At 43.5% G+C, this 15,197-nt stretch overlaps 1 protein-coding gene across 2 annotated transcripts in view; it reads left to right on the plus strand.

The window, feature by feature from the left end:
• Positions 1–470: 470 nt before the first annotated feature.
• sgpp1b (sphingosine-1-phosphate phosphatase 1b) overlaps positions 471–15,197 on the plus strand; it is a 29,912-nt gene continuing 15,185 nt past the window's right edge. For both annotated transcript variants that reach the window (XR_011693719.1, XM_071498852.1), the window contains exons 1-2: positions 471–1,638; positions 13,572–13,661. Coding sequence is in view for 1 of the 2 variants with exons in the window: in XM_071498852.1 (XP_071354953.1) it covers positions 739–1,638; positions 13,572–13,661 (990 nt within the window). In the remaining variant the exon portion in view is untranslated. The remainder of the gene's footprint in view (positions 1,639–13,571; positions 13,662–15,197) is intronic.

Below are 15,197 nucleotides of genomic sequence, written 5' to 3' on the forward strand. Positions count from 1 at the left end.
ACAGCGCTTGTTTTGTCCAACCAAAGGTCCAAACCTCAAAATAAAAGATAAATTACAATTACAAAATGAAATCGTTCCAACTAAAAGCAGCAAATCCTAACAACCATGAGAAATTACTTGATGAAATCTTATTTTGTAAAATCAACTATATCTGTAAAATAAGCAACATAATGGGGGAATAGCTTTACCTCTAAAATGCAGTGGAATGGAGGCAGAAAGCTCCCTGAACAGAGGACTCAAGTAAAGTACAAGTACCTCAGACTGAATAGTACTAGTTACATTTCACTAATGCAAATATCATGGAGGTATATCTGACTCTGGGGCCCTAGAGGTCCTTCCTAAACCTGTGTCCGTACAAACGTTACCAGACTTGCGGGCTGGACGAAGAATACCGAAATTTACGACGGCACCAAAATGCAACACGCGAGGCGCCTTCCCGTGCCGCCTTCAGGAGCTGTCAGTGACCGGACCCGCAGCGGCGGGACACTGAACACCGACGACCGCCCGGTTCGGGTTCTCCGTTACCGTCCAACCGAGAACAGCAGTGCTTCTTTTTCAAATAATACGACTCGTCGTCACAACAACTTGTTTTAGTTTAAAACGAGTCGGGATTTACTTCATGATGCACGGGCTAGCCAGCTAGCGTTAGCCGGGAAACTAGCATCCAGTGTTCGGGGAAGGTAGCGGGGTCCGAGCTGCTTTTCTCGGCTGTGCGTGGTTGATTAAACCGGATTAAACATGGGGGAAAGTAACTGGTTCGTGGAGCCGTACCGCTATCTCCAAGACCCCCACCTTGTCGCCCGCTTTCAGCACATTTGCGGGGTACGCGGGACGTTTTCGAGGAGCGGCTGCGCTGGTGGCACCGCCGCCGACAGCAGCGGCAGCAGCAGGGACACGGACCGGACTCGCTCGCACAACAACGGGGCTTGCCATCGTCACATCAGCGGGGAAAATGACAGTGAAAACTTGGCCGGAATTGGAGCCGGTGAAGGGGAGAAAGTGCAAACGACAGCGGCGGGGGTCAGGAAGAGGATTACCGAGTCAAATGTTGCGAAAACCCACGACGAGGAAAGCGAAAACGCTCCCCGAAACGGGGCAGTGATGTCCGCGGCGAGCGCCGGCGGAGAGACGGTTGGTGCGGGCAGCAGCAGTCGCAGCCTCGGCGGGGCTCCAGACGCGGCTCAGGGTGGCAGCAGCGCAGCCGCAGCCGAGAGAGAAGACGGCGAAAACGGCCTCGAAGTGCCGGGTCAGCCACGGAGCAGCGCCGTGAAGCCCCTCCGCAGGAACTCTCTCACGGGCGACGCCGGGCAGGAGTTCCTGATCGAGAACCGCTTCTTGTTCTATCTCTTCACTTTCGGCACCGAGCTGGGCAACGAGCTCTTCTACATCACCTTCTTCCCCTTCGTCATCTGGAACCTGGACGCCTTCGTGGGCAGGAGGCTGATCATGGTCTGGGTCTGGGTCATGTATCTGGGGCAGTGCACCAAGGATGTGGTCGGCTGGCCGCGGCCCGCGTCGCCGCCCGTGGTGAAGGTGGAGATGTTTTACAACTCGGAGTACAGCATGCCGTCCACACACGCCATGTCGGGCACAGCCATCCCCTTCTCCCTGTTCTTCATGACCTACGGCCGGTGGGAGGTACAGTAAATCCACCCTAACGCACCAACTAGCTGTCACACTGGTCTCAATCTGAAGAAGGAGAAGTAGGCAGGAGCCACTTCCCCCTGAGAAAGTTCCCCCTGTGAAGTTTCCACAACATCGGCCTCTATTTGCCAGTTCTCCTTGTTCCATAGAAGTGAAATCCTTAAGGTTCACTTGAGGACAGAGTAAACAGAAAGCAGTGGGGCACATACACCTGCTGCTGACCTGTGCCTGTCCAATATAATAACCAAATATTAAGGCAGATTGTCTGTGTGATGTGCAGATAGAAATCATTCTGAGAGAGATCTAACAAAACAGTTAAAAATATGCACCACAACACCTCATTTTACAAATCTGTAATTTCCTAATAATTGCCAAGAGTGTTCCCTGGGAAATAAAACATAATTCCTCCACTAACAACCCCATTCAACGCTAGGTTAATATGAATTCAGCCTTCGTTTCTTAGTGGGAAAATTATTCTTTGAGTGTGTTGTATTGTATACTTGTTTGCAGACAAGGTATTTCAGTATATCCTGCAGAGATTTTCACATTTGCATCCACATTATTGCAGAAAACACAATCAGCCAAAGGCAGTGTTACCTTCACACACTTGGTTTCTACAACTTTGCTCAAGGACACTGTGACATTAACTCTTTTTGGCCTCAGTCCTGTAATGTACTGGTATACAGGGCAGCCCATTTGGATATCTCCTCCCAGTTCCACACCCACCGCAGCTGCCAAGTCTTGATACAGGATCACTGAAGTCAGTCTCCTGAATCCTGTTGTTAACAATTAATGAGCGGTTGGCTCAGTGGATGCAGTGACAGCATCCAGGGTGGTTGTGCAGCTGTATGAGCACATGTGTTGTCTCTTAACTTCTTGTACTACAGTGAAATCAAGCTCATTGTGGATACAACAAGAGTAAAGATCTGGATTCAGTTTCATTACGCAGCAGAAAAGAAAGTTTTTAGTTGGATTGAAAATGTAGAGACTAGATCACACAGAAATTTAGATAATTGATGGTTTCCTAAATCTTCTATAACAGTAAACTCAATACCTTTGGGTTTTGAAGAGAACAAAAAACAGTTTAAATATGTTAACTTGGGCTTTGGGAACGTTGGGAAGACATTTTCTCGGCCAAAGGATTATTGATTATTCAAGAAAGCAGTGAGTGTATAATTGAGAAATAATCTTTAGTAGCAGTCTTAATCCTCTGTACGGTGGCCCTTTTAGGACATCTTGGACTCAGCTTGTTGGGCTCAGGGGCTTATATCCATCGAAGCTGTGTTTGTCCGCCTCAGTTGTATTTTGGCTCAGCCTTATTGTAACATGATGACATTCAATTAGTATGTAATATTTTGTCTGCTAACATTTGGCTAAAAGCTTAAACTTTCTTAGGTTTGGTCAGTGAAGCATCCTGTGATGACAGCTCGCGGTCTACCTTCTGTTTCCAGCTGTGGAAGAGATCTGAAACTGATGGAATTGTCCCAAATGGCTGGAATAACATTCATGTAGGAATTTAGTTTTAACAAGCCATTCCCTGTTGTTCTTTGGTTCATCTCCTCCTATTCACTCAGGAGGAACAACACGCCATTGTGTCCAGTCTGTAAAAGCCAACAGAGAGATTGTCAGCTCCAGTTCCATTGTCTCTCTGAGCATCCACAATCTGCAGGAAGTTCATTTGTTTCTTATAAAACTGATGAAAACAGATTTTTGCTCTTTGACCAGAGCAGTTCAGTCTGGCAAGTGTGACATGGATAAGAAGTTGGGAACTGAAGACAGGGTTTCCCACACATAGACTTTAGGTATATTCAGGTATATTGACAGCCGCCCAAGTATAACTGGTGACATTCTTTATTATAGTGGTCCGCTTGTAGCCTGTATGATACAAGTATTATCTGGTATAGACGCCCCTACTGGCTCAGCGGTTGAGATTGTCACTGGTGAATGTGAGACCTGCTGAGTTTCTTACAGACAATATGTTATTCAAATCGTAACACAATCGTAAACAGTGCCTTATATCACAGGACCCTCTTACAGTTTCTTTTTGGTCAGTTTGATCAGCTATAATATCAATAAAATGCTCAAACTTAAGTTTGCTACAGCTTAAGTTCACTATCATCTCGCATGCATCACAAATTATTTTAAGAGAATACGGTGTGAGGAGCCCCCCCCCCCCCGGTTGCCGTGGCTCCAGAAAATCCCCCGGTTACCACCACAGATCTGTGGGAAACACTGGAAGATCTACACAAGACTTGTAAATACATTATAAATCCATGAGGTTTTTATAAAATTAGCTCTATGTGTGATGAGAAAAGAGAAGAGCACGGAGAAATTTGCTTCTGGTGTGAACAGCCAGACTGCTGCTCGTTCGACACAGAGTCACACTGGCATTACACCTCAAAATAAAACAGGCCAGGCCTACATCAGTCCTCAGCGCAGTATATCTTCTCTAATGTTCTTTATTCAGAAACGGTACCATGTGGACATGCTGTGGGGTTAGTCTGGTACGTGTTTACTGTGAGACCTGCGGCAGAGAATGACTCTGATGTCCCAGGATGTGCTCACTGTTTAACTTCATAGCATTGGTGAACGGTTAAATTAATTACGAGCAACACTGGCCCTAACATTGCTTTATCCTAAAAATTACAAGGCTAGTTTGGAAAGCATCAATTATAAGGCACCGGTCGGGCCTTTCATTGTGTGTGTAGCCAACCCCATGTCCCATTATGTACTTCATACTAATTCTAACCATGTTGTAAGTTAGAAGTGCATTCACTTAAAAACATCTCCAGATTGATTGATGGATACTCAGGACCTGGACTGATAGAGGAGTGTGTCTTTGTGTTTGCGATGGAGAGTCTCTGGTTTAGAAGCAGCAGTTGTGGGCTGGTATTCTCAGAGAGACTCTCCTGTGCCTCTTGTTAAGCAGATACTGTAAGAGCTACTGTAGCTGCTATCCTCTGCAGTTCCCGTAAGGCTTTGTCATGTTTTCCAGAAAGTTGCTCGGCGTGGAGCAGTCCTCACTTTGGTGTGGGTGGCAAAAAAAACACAGGGTTTTGAAATGTAAAATGCGTGGGCTCCCTGTTGTTTGAATCACAGCAGGCGGGTGCAGGGGTGGGAATGATTTACGACACTCTGCCTCTCTGTCTGTCTGCCAGAGGAGGACAAAAGAGAGCCGACCCCTGACTGTCGAGTGTGGGACTCCGAGATAAGACTGATTTAGTGCCTTTATCTCTGTCCTTTCTCCTTACGGTCACAAAAGGTCTCTTTCTATTCATCAACCTAAATTTGAAAACACATGTGGAGTGTAACGTTTCTCTACATGGCCTGTTAAACACTGTGGATAAATCAATCTCTACTCAAGGTCTCGAAATACAAACAGCTAATCTGCTCGTGTGGAACCCCAGATAAGATGTTCACCTCTGTCTCACTTTCTGAATCGGATTCTCTCACATTTATTTCGGTCTCAAATGTCATTCTTCAACTTTGACCTAATTGGGATTTTAAGAGGAGCTGAGACCTGCAGGCAACAGACGGACCTGCACCTCCTGCCTGAGTTTTCTCCAGATGTAGAAATCCTCCTTGAAGCCTTTCTTTATCCATCATTGAACCTTCGTTTCACTCCATAACTGGAGTGTTTTTAACAAGAGAAAATGGCAGCAGGTCACAGTTTCAGCAGGTGTATGGACAACTTGTCTAGAGTAAAAAAAAAAAAAAAAAAAAATAGCACTTGCACTCCCCAGATTGGCAAATCCTTGTCTGTAAAGTTTTCAAATGATGTGAACATTAACAAAATGTTCCTTTTTGTAGCTTCCAACTTGTCGTCATTATTATGCTCCTGCACTGAAGCCACATGGAAGCACCGACACAGTTTATAGATTAAATAGATTTTGGTTTATGGCCCGACCCACATGATCTTCTTGCACAACACGCCCACACATCAGGTCACAGTTTTTTGTGTAACAGATTTATGACTAAACAAACTCTGGCTGTGTACCCGATAGATGCAGTGTGTTATTTCTCAAATGCAAGTTACCTCTGAGGGAAAAACACTCCACTGAGCTCAGCACTAAGGCTGTTTTAGCCATGAATCGGCTCATCCACAGTAATGATGCATTTCCCTTTAGACAGATTCACTCAAACACACTGTGTGATTATTTCATCTTCCGGAACAACTTAATGTCTGATCTGACTCACTTTTGTTATCATTTCCTCCATCTGTTTGTTTTATTTGTGATTCATTAAGAGCTGCATTTTATCTCTCACTTGCTTTAGTGTCATCACAGCGGTGGAGAGCTTGTAGAAAAACTGTTTAGAGAGATGATGAACAGTTTCGTTCTTTGCCTTGAAGGAGCATAAAAATTTAAAGCCACATTTGTCAAAGTTTTTTTCCATCTGAATTCCAGCTTAGAAATAGCACAACTCTTTCATCATCCTATATTTAATGATAATAGTAACTTGTATAGTGCATTTCATACAAGTCAGAACACCAAGAAGAAGTCAAATAAAAGATCAATAAAAACAGAGACATCTCTGACGGTGAAACATCAACACCACAGTCAGAAAAGTAAAAGCGTGCATCCTGGTTATAAAATCCTGTTGCACCACAGGGACTGGTGTAAACAGGAAGCAGATTGTCTCCTCTGCAGTTGATTAGTTACACAAAGTACCATAAATGAGGTGCAGCAAAGACAGTCGTAGCGTTAAAATGCAGAATTTAACTTTGAGCAAAGACGACAAGGTCTGTGACACTTGTGATTCACCATCCATGTTGTTTTCACTGCTGGTAGTCGAGTCTGATGGGACCCAATCAGGGAGCGACCGTGGGCGTCTACATCATCGTTTCCAAAGGTCTCAAAGGATTTTGCTGTTGCTCCTGTGCAGCTCTGTTTAACAGTGAAATGACTTCTCATCTCTAATCATCAACTTTTGGGTGGCACGGTTGGAAACAACGATGAGACTAGATTCATATGACTTGAATCATTTGACTTGGACTCAAGTCAACTTCGTTTCTCTGTCAGTGTTGTTTGCTTTCATAACTGGCGCGCAATGAATCTTGGGATAGGTTGGTCCCGGGAAATGAAGGCCGCCGTTTGAAGGAGCCTTGGAAGTGGGACAGTCTAGTTGCACCGCTGGGACACAGTCGGCCTCTGATGGAGGCGACACCTGAATTGGGACACAGCTTATGATGTATAAAGCCTGCATCTCTGACTTCATAGTGATTGCTGTTTCACTTACATGATCCACAAGTTGTCTTAAAAAAAGTGAAAAATTCAGATGGTCAGGGTGGAAATTAGAAGTTGAAAAGAGACTTTGATAGTACTGTTCATCTGCCAGAGCAGAGGAGGATGTTGGAGCCTTCAGAGAGGAGGAAGGGTTTGTCCCTTACCCGCCCGCTACTCGCTGGAGCCGCTCTGCGAGGCTTCCTGCTGATTTTCAGCTCAGATCCTCGGCTCGCTGGTCTGAGCAAAGCAGGAATGTTTGGATTTGGATGGGCTGCAGTCAGACGGTCCTCCTCCCATCCCACTGCCCCTGTCCAACTCAGACAGTAACTGGAGCCAGATGTCTCTGTGGCAGATAATAGGAAGAGTGAACTAAGGGAGAAGATGAGAGACAGAAAAGAGCAGTTAAAGGAGAGGCAGGGAGGAGACAGGAGGTAGGAGGTAGAGATAGATTAGAAATTAGATGAGAGGAGATTAGAAACGATGAGACCGGAGGGAAAGAGATGGAGAGAGAGCAGAGGAGAGAAGTGGTTAGGGGCAAGGATAGGGGATGAATGCAGAGCAGTGAAGGGGAGAAAGAATGATAAAGGAGCTATAGAGCCTGGAGAGGAAGATAAGGGGGATATGAGAGGGCGAGAAAGAGGAGCAGAGCAATGGAAAAGACCAGATGAGGGAAAGATGGAGACACAAGAACATTGGAATTAAAGTCTGATGAACAGAGTTTTTATCAAGCAGAGAGCCTCAGTTTCCTAACCAGAAAAATTAAGAGTGATTTATTCATTATGACTTGGCTTTCTTTATACTCGTGTCGGAACAGAAAACATGATGGTAAACAGGCTTTGTGTCAGACTTCCTCCCTCGAGCAGGAACATGAGGTGGGAACACGACGGTTTTTCCTGCAGACATGAATGAGTTTCACAGTATAGCGTTTCCCAACCCCGACCCTGAGTAGTACATTGTGTTTGCATTTAAATTGTAGATGAATATCAACCAAAAAACTCTTGTTTTGCATTCAGGAGACGGAAAACTGCTTTTACAATGTTTGTTTTTCTTAAGAGCAGTTTTCAAAGAGCTGCACCTACTTTTTTTATGACAGGAGGGCCCCTTTCCATTCAGATCTCACATGTTAGTTCAAAGTCATGTGCAGAAATGAACTCGAACATGGCTTAGTTTGCACAAAGTAAAGGAGAGACACCACAAAATGCATTACCATGTGGAGTTAACATATGAAGATATAAGTAAAAATGAACTGCAGCAGGTCTGGGTCATTCCTCATCCACCGCTATCATCCTAAATTTTATTATTATGATATTTACATATTTCTCACATCACATATATTGGACTACATCCTATGATTTTATGCTGTGTTCACTGGATATGGGAATTGCTGCTGACCACTTGGTTGCTTGTAACTAGAGTTGCAATGATTAGTTGATTAATCGAGCAACCGAAAATTCATTTGCAGCTATTTTAATAATAAACTGATAAATCAGTTTTAAGCAATTCTTCATCATTCATGTTGCTCCTGACATGTAATGATTTGCTGTTTTCCTCTGTCATACATGCATATGACAGGAAACTGCTTATTTTAAGGTTCCAGATTGTGTAATTGAAGACATTATGGCAGCAGCTTGAGAATTTGTGATTCCTATTTTCTTTTTGCCAGTCTTTTTGCTTGGCAAGTTGACGTTTTTCCAGAGACGTTTGTTGAAGTTTTTTAATATTTATGACCAAATAAATGTGTCGTAGAGTTATTTCCATACAAGTACTGAAGTACATATCTGAGGTATTCCAACTTTTCTTTTCCTTACACTGTGTGCTACTTAATACTTCTTCCCCACCACATTGCAAAGTGAAATATTGCACTTCTGTCTCCATTTCTCTGACAGCTGTAGTTACTAGTTGTGACTAATTTACATCTTGGCAGTGTTGAAAGTCAAACATGGCTCATCCTGGGAGCTGTGTGGTTTGGGTGTGTATGTATGTGTAGTATATGTCACGTTAGGGAGCAGAGGGCAAACCCTACCCTAAGCTAAAAGGCAATAAGCAGTGTGCATAGAACCACAAGCCACACAAGAAACACACCATGTCCATAAAACCGTGCACAAGGCGCCCGCCGCAGCACCGCCGTGGTCACAGGCCTGAGGCCAGAGCAAGCATGCAAACACGGCCGTGGGAGCCGGTGACACATGCTCTGTTTGCACATGGATGGAGAACGCTGTTTGGACAACATGTCTGCACGGTTTCCTCAGTCCCACCTCCAACTCTCAGCTAGCTTCCCCAAACACAGCGTTGATCTGAGCATGTCTGACCCGACTTCACAGCTAATCCACACACAGAAAGACGCCAGTTTCTCAACTAAAACCTCCCTCTACACTGACCTCGTTTCTGAAAGAGGTCTCAGAGTTTATAATTGACACTTTGAAGTGCAGCCTGGTGGTTAGAGAGACACCTGTAGGAGAGTCTCACAGGAGTCCCTCTAAATGTAGCCTGTCAGTCACATATCTGATGCAGCAGCCTGTGAACAGATGTTGTGTTTTGTCCTGGAGCAAAGTGCTGCTTCCTGCTGACTCTGGATCTAAATGACTAAAATGTAAATGTACAGTTATTGTAGGGAATGAGAGAAATGAGAATAAGAACTGTGGAGACAAACTGCTTTTGCATGAAGCTCCTCTGAGTTTCTCTTTGTTTGCTGCCTTGTCCGTTACTCAGTTAGAAGAATTCATGCTCCAGTGTGTGGGATACTGTCTTTGTTTTTACCACACAGCACAAAAACAAGTTTTTCTTTGAGGACAGTCATAAAAACAAAACTCAAGACAACAAGATGACTTTAAATACACGGACGATATGAAGAAATCATGAGCCTTCTCAGGGCCTGCACGGAGACAAAGTCAAACCTAAGTTTTATATGTTTTACAATTCTGCAGAAAAAATTCACTTATAGTAAAATATGTGAAAAAAGTGAATTAATTTAATTTACTTTTCCATTACGCACAAGCTACGAACCTGGTGCAAACCTCTGTATAAATGCAGGCAAATTATAGTTTTGGCCCGATCTACATCATTAACAACTACACTGGCAGATTAGCAGCTGTTGTTTGGAACAAGTGTTATCTCTATTATAAAAATACATTTATCCAGAGAAACGATAAGAGGTTGGAATTCAGTAATCACCACTGGCAGGACGTTCAAAACTGTCTCCTGTGTCTTTATCCACCAGGTTGTAAAATGGTTTATTTACACGTCATTGTTTCAGGCATGTTTGCTTTTCAGCTTGAAATACTGGCTGAAGGAAAATTTAAAATAATTCAGTAGAAGCTTTTAATGAGTCATCATTTTTTAATGAAACAACCAAAATCATTCTCAGTTCAAAATTTTAATCAAAGTTGTCACATGAAATCTGGAAAAGGGTTCAGAGCTCACATTTAGGTCACAGCTCACTATTGAGAAAGTGCTTTGATAATACATTATTAAATTCTGCAAAAATTCACTATAAAATGTGTTTGACATGAGTCAGCTCCCTAACAGCAACACGTGATAGTCTTAAATCTTATTTGCAGCTCAAAGCTGTTCGGAGAATCATGCAAAGCGAAGCTGCACCGTATAAGAGAGCCTTGTCCCTGTTTGATCAGCCTCCACCTAGCACCATCAAACAGCATCAACCCCACCCCCCACCGGGAGTCGCAGTGATGTTGTGGGAGTTGTCGTGTAACTCTGGTGTGTGAGAGGAAATCTGAGTGATCTCAACGCACAGGCGCCACAATGGAGAGAACAAAAGGCTTTTAGCAAGTGTGCAGACCTCAGCAGCTCACTCTTTCATCTGTCACCTCTTTCAGCTGAGCTGTCACTCATTTTCTCTGTTCTCCTCTCTGTGTTCACACTGCAGACCTGCACGCTACGTCCTGAGCTGCTGCTTCTATCCAGCTCCTGTTAGAGCCGGTTTGTGGAACTGAAGAGCAACAGAAAATCACTTTTCTTTTGATTGATGTTGAAGCGATTATAAAAGCTTAAATGCCAAATTGTCACTAGTTTCAGCTTCTTAATTGAGGGGAATTTTCTAAGTTTTATGTGACAGTAAACTGAACGTGTCAGGAGTTTGAAGTGTTGGTTGCACAAAACAACAATTTGAAGATGTCACATTGTGTTTAAGGAAACTGTGATGAGCATTTTTAACTGGTGTCAGCTCAAATGTTTTGAGTATCAGCCCTGATGTGACTGATCCGCTGTTTTTTTTTTTTCCCACTATCTAATGCAGTCATTCAGTCATGAGGAGCTGCCTAATCAGTTTTTAGTGCCACAGCAAACCCTGGTCTGGTGTTACTTCACATAAAAATTCTTCCAATGAGATCAACTTTAGTGAGTAATCCAGATTTTAATTTGGGGGAGAAGAGATTTCTGGTGATGGATCTGTACCTTGGTATTGACAGATAGCTGGAGTTGAGGCACAAGAATCGTTACCAGTGTTACCTAAGTACACCCACAGTCATAGCCTGGCTCCAGACCTCAGATTTTCCACCTTCACCTCAGAATATTTGGACTCAGACCTTCCCCAGACATCCAGTAACTCAGCGTCTTTCAAGAAAAACTGTGACTGTGATGAACAGCGTCAGGCTCAGACATGCATCTGCACAAGTTTTCAACTTACAGATATAACAAGTCTTAACTTAACATTTCGTTGGTCCATGTCAACAGAAAATCATTTCAGCAGGATGAAACAACATGCATGTAAAACCTCCCTCCAAGAAACAAACCTCCAGCTCGATGCTGCATCTGATGCTCATGTCAGACTTGATCCTCATCAGGTCCAATCAAAGTTCTTCACAAGCCTGTTTGTTCTGTCCTGCAGACCTGGACCGGGTCGTGAAGTAGTCCTGAACACCTCTAATCTACACTTGCATGCATGTTGGAAATGCACCTGCACTGATAATCTTTGGTATGACTGTTTTCATTGAAGTGTTTTTTCAGTGTGAGTTTTGTCTTTCTGTGGTTAGTCTTTGTTGTGTGCTGACGATGCTCAGGAAAGCTGAAGTGATGAAAGATTCACTCGTTCATCACTACATTATCTTATCTTGTCTGCACCCAGATGAGCGTTTGAGTCACACGTCAGGTGTCGGTCTCACGGCTCTGGATCTGATTTTGAGGCACATGCTCATGTGACTCCGGTGAAAACTGAAGAACAGAGACTCACTGCAGCTTTTATGCAGTTTACACTGATTAGAAAACAAATAATCTGAGTCACATGAGAGAAAAAGAATCAGACTTTAAACACTTTGAGCTGCAGTGTGAACACAGCCTCAGCTCTCTGCTCCTCCCTCCTCTCTTTGTAACAAGTACATCTGATAAGGAAACAGCGGGATTGCTGAAATATTTATGAGGTCCTTTGAGTCCAGTACACATTAGCAGATTATCACCCACTGCATCAACGCCACGTTTTATCAAGGCTTGTTACAAACTGCACAGTGAACAAAGTGTAGCTGAGTGTCTCCGCCAGCACAGTCAGTTATGTAAGGTCAGATTAATTAACATGCCGCAGTTTGATATGTTTGCTTTGATGCAGCGACTTGTGTATTATAATGTAACACACAGTTACCTTCATGCAGATTAAAGGCAAAGAACAGCATGTTCATGTTCACCGTTTCTCACTAAAACACAGTGATGTGTCCCTGAGGTGAAATAAAACTGTTGAATACATACATACATTTATTTCCTTATAAAGTTCGTCACGGTTTATCTGCTCAGGAAGTGTCACTGAAACTTCGTCCACACTGCTGTTTTTGAGGCTTTTGGAGACGCCGCTGGACCTGTTTTAGTTTGAAAACTCAGGGGTGGTGTTGTTGTCTGAACGGGAAAAATCCTTTGAGACCTTTGTAAACAATGATGTGGACGCCCACAGTCGCTCCCTGATTGGGTGTCATCAGCCTCGACTAGCAGTGAAAACAACATGAATAATGGATCACAAGTGTCACTGACCTTGTTGTCTTTGGTAGCAGTTAAATTCTGCATTTTAACGCTACAACTGTCTTTGCTGTTCCTCATTCGTATTATTTTGTGCAACTAATCAACTGCAGAGGAGACAATCTGCTTCCTGTTTGCACCGGCTCGTGCATGCCCAGTGTACATGGCTGGTCGTTTGTGTGTGTGTGTGTGTGTGTGTGTGTGTGTGTGTGTGTGTGTGTGTGTGTGTGTGTGTGTGTGTGTGTGTGTGTGTTTTCAGGTGTGTGTGTGTGGATGCAGATCGTTTGTGATAAGGAGGTAAAACAGTCGTCTGGACAGATGATGATCGATTTTGTTTTGAAATGCTGTTATAAAATGAAAACATATCAAGATCAGTGGAAACTTATAATGCAAAGTGTCACCACAGGTTTCCAACAGTGCAGCTGAGTTTCAAAACATCAACAGTGAGCTTGGAGGAAATCTGGTGTTTGCTGTTTGAAAATAAACAGTGTTGATAATCAAATTCTTTCTCTGTTTTATGTAATAGTCAGTTAAATATCTTTGTAAACCAGAATCCTGAAGATGTTACTGTGGGCTCTCAGTTCAGTCACTCAAAAAGAAACTGACAGATTCTCTCATATGAAAGTCATTGTTGTTTTATTATTTTTCTCTTCATGTTCTGATAACTTCATCAGAGCTGCTCAGGTGTTTGTCTCAGGTATAAACAGACCCGACTGCCGGTGTGAAAACTGTCTCTTCTCCCCTCCACAGTACCCACTCTCACTGGGCTTCAGCCTGGCTCTCTGCTGGTGTCTGCTGGTGTGTGTCAGTCGGATCTACATGGGGATGCACTCGGTCTTGGTAAGGCTGATCACACACACACACACACACAGATGGCGCCAGTGTTGCCACCTACAGTGCCAGTGTAACGTCTCTCTGTCTGTTTAAACATGATAGCTGAAGGGAACAGTATCTATCACCAGAACTGGGCCAGCGTCAGGTTCTGATGTCATCAGAGTAACTGTAGGACAACTGCACACAGAACATGACACAGGTCATTTCTCTGAAAGTTTGGCAGCTGAAAACAGACACTGTACATTTTCTGTTACCTCAGAGTCGGGCTGTCTCTTTGAACAAACACATATTTATTTTGAATTAAATGAAAGACAACCTACGTTACAGTTTTAGAGCACCAGCTGTGTTTGAGTTACCAGCCACAACAGCAGGGCTGGTATTGTTTTTCATCTTGTGAGTCTGTGTTTGTTCGTCTGTGCCATCATGGCAAAATGTGGTCCAGAAGATAGTAATGCATCAGAGGATGTAGTAACACAGTTGGCTCCAACACTGTCTTTGCACAGAGGGTTTGTAAGTTTTTAATTTACTCCCACTGCAGCAGAGAAGCTGTAAGTTCACCAGTTTCCTCATCCTGAAAGAAAAACATGAAATTTATATTATTCTTTTAGCTTTTGATGACTTAACTTTTTACTCTGCCTCATTTCTGTGCATCACTTTCCCCTCAGACCTGTTGTGGTTGGAGAGAAAGGCAGCAGCTTTTTACTGAGTCATCAAACAGCATTATTGTTTTGGGTTTTTTTGCCATCTGCAGCGTGCAGTCCAAAATACTTCCACAGTCCACAGTTCGATTCCAAGACAAGGATTCATGCAGTCAGTTTGTCAGTGCATGAGTCAAATACATCAACCCAACATTCACTTCTTCAGAGCTTTCAGCCACAGTCAGTGAATGAGCGTCATCAGCTGATGAAGACAGTGAGATGCAGTTAAAAGCTTTAAAACAGCTGCTAAGTGGGTCTGGAGTTTAGATCACCGTGTCGCCCGCTGTGATAATTATTGTGAACTCTGCACACACATCATTCTGCACTCAAACATCACAGTAACCTAACAGTAAGAGAGACACATTTTTGAGCGTAGTGGGACTTTAGCATGTAAACTGAAGCGTCTGTTATTTGTATGGTGTGATTAGCAGGCCGGCTGTGAAACAGGAAACCTTTCCCCCCATTGATTTTTAAGCAGGAGGTGGAATCTGAACTCAAGTCTCCAAACAATGGTTTTCCTGCTGCAGACGTTAGAAATGTGGAGAAACTGACCCAAGTTTACCAACATCTGCCAGGTGTCTGCTACTCCTTCACACCCAGCGGGGTTGTTGTTATTATCAGCTGTTCCCTAAAATGACTTCATGCTTTAGTTTAGTTTTCTGGCTGCGTTTTCATTCCGGGCATTTTAATCTGTGTACAGAACAAAGTTCACTCATACTACAGCCGTGCTTTGTTAAATGTCATGTTCACTCTCCTCGCTTTCTCTTGGGGTCGGCCCCAACATGCTCAGGTGTGTATGTGTCTGAGCTCAGTGCAGATGTGTAGGTGGGTAAAACACTAAAAG

The sequence above is a fragment of the Trachinotus anak genome, unplaced genomic scaffold (genome assembly GCF_046630095.1).
Source record: "Trachinotus anak isolate AG129_WGS33_773 ecotype Australia unplaced genomic scaffold, CSIRO_AGI_Tana_v1 ptg000015l, whole genome shotgun sequence".
Taxonomy (NCBI): Eukaryota; Metazoa; Chordata; class Actinopteri; order Carangiformes; family Carangidae; genus Trachinotus; species Trachinotus anak.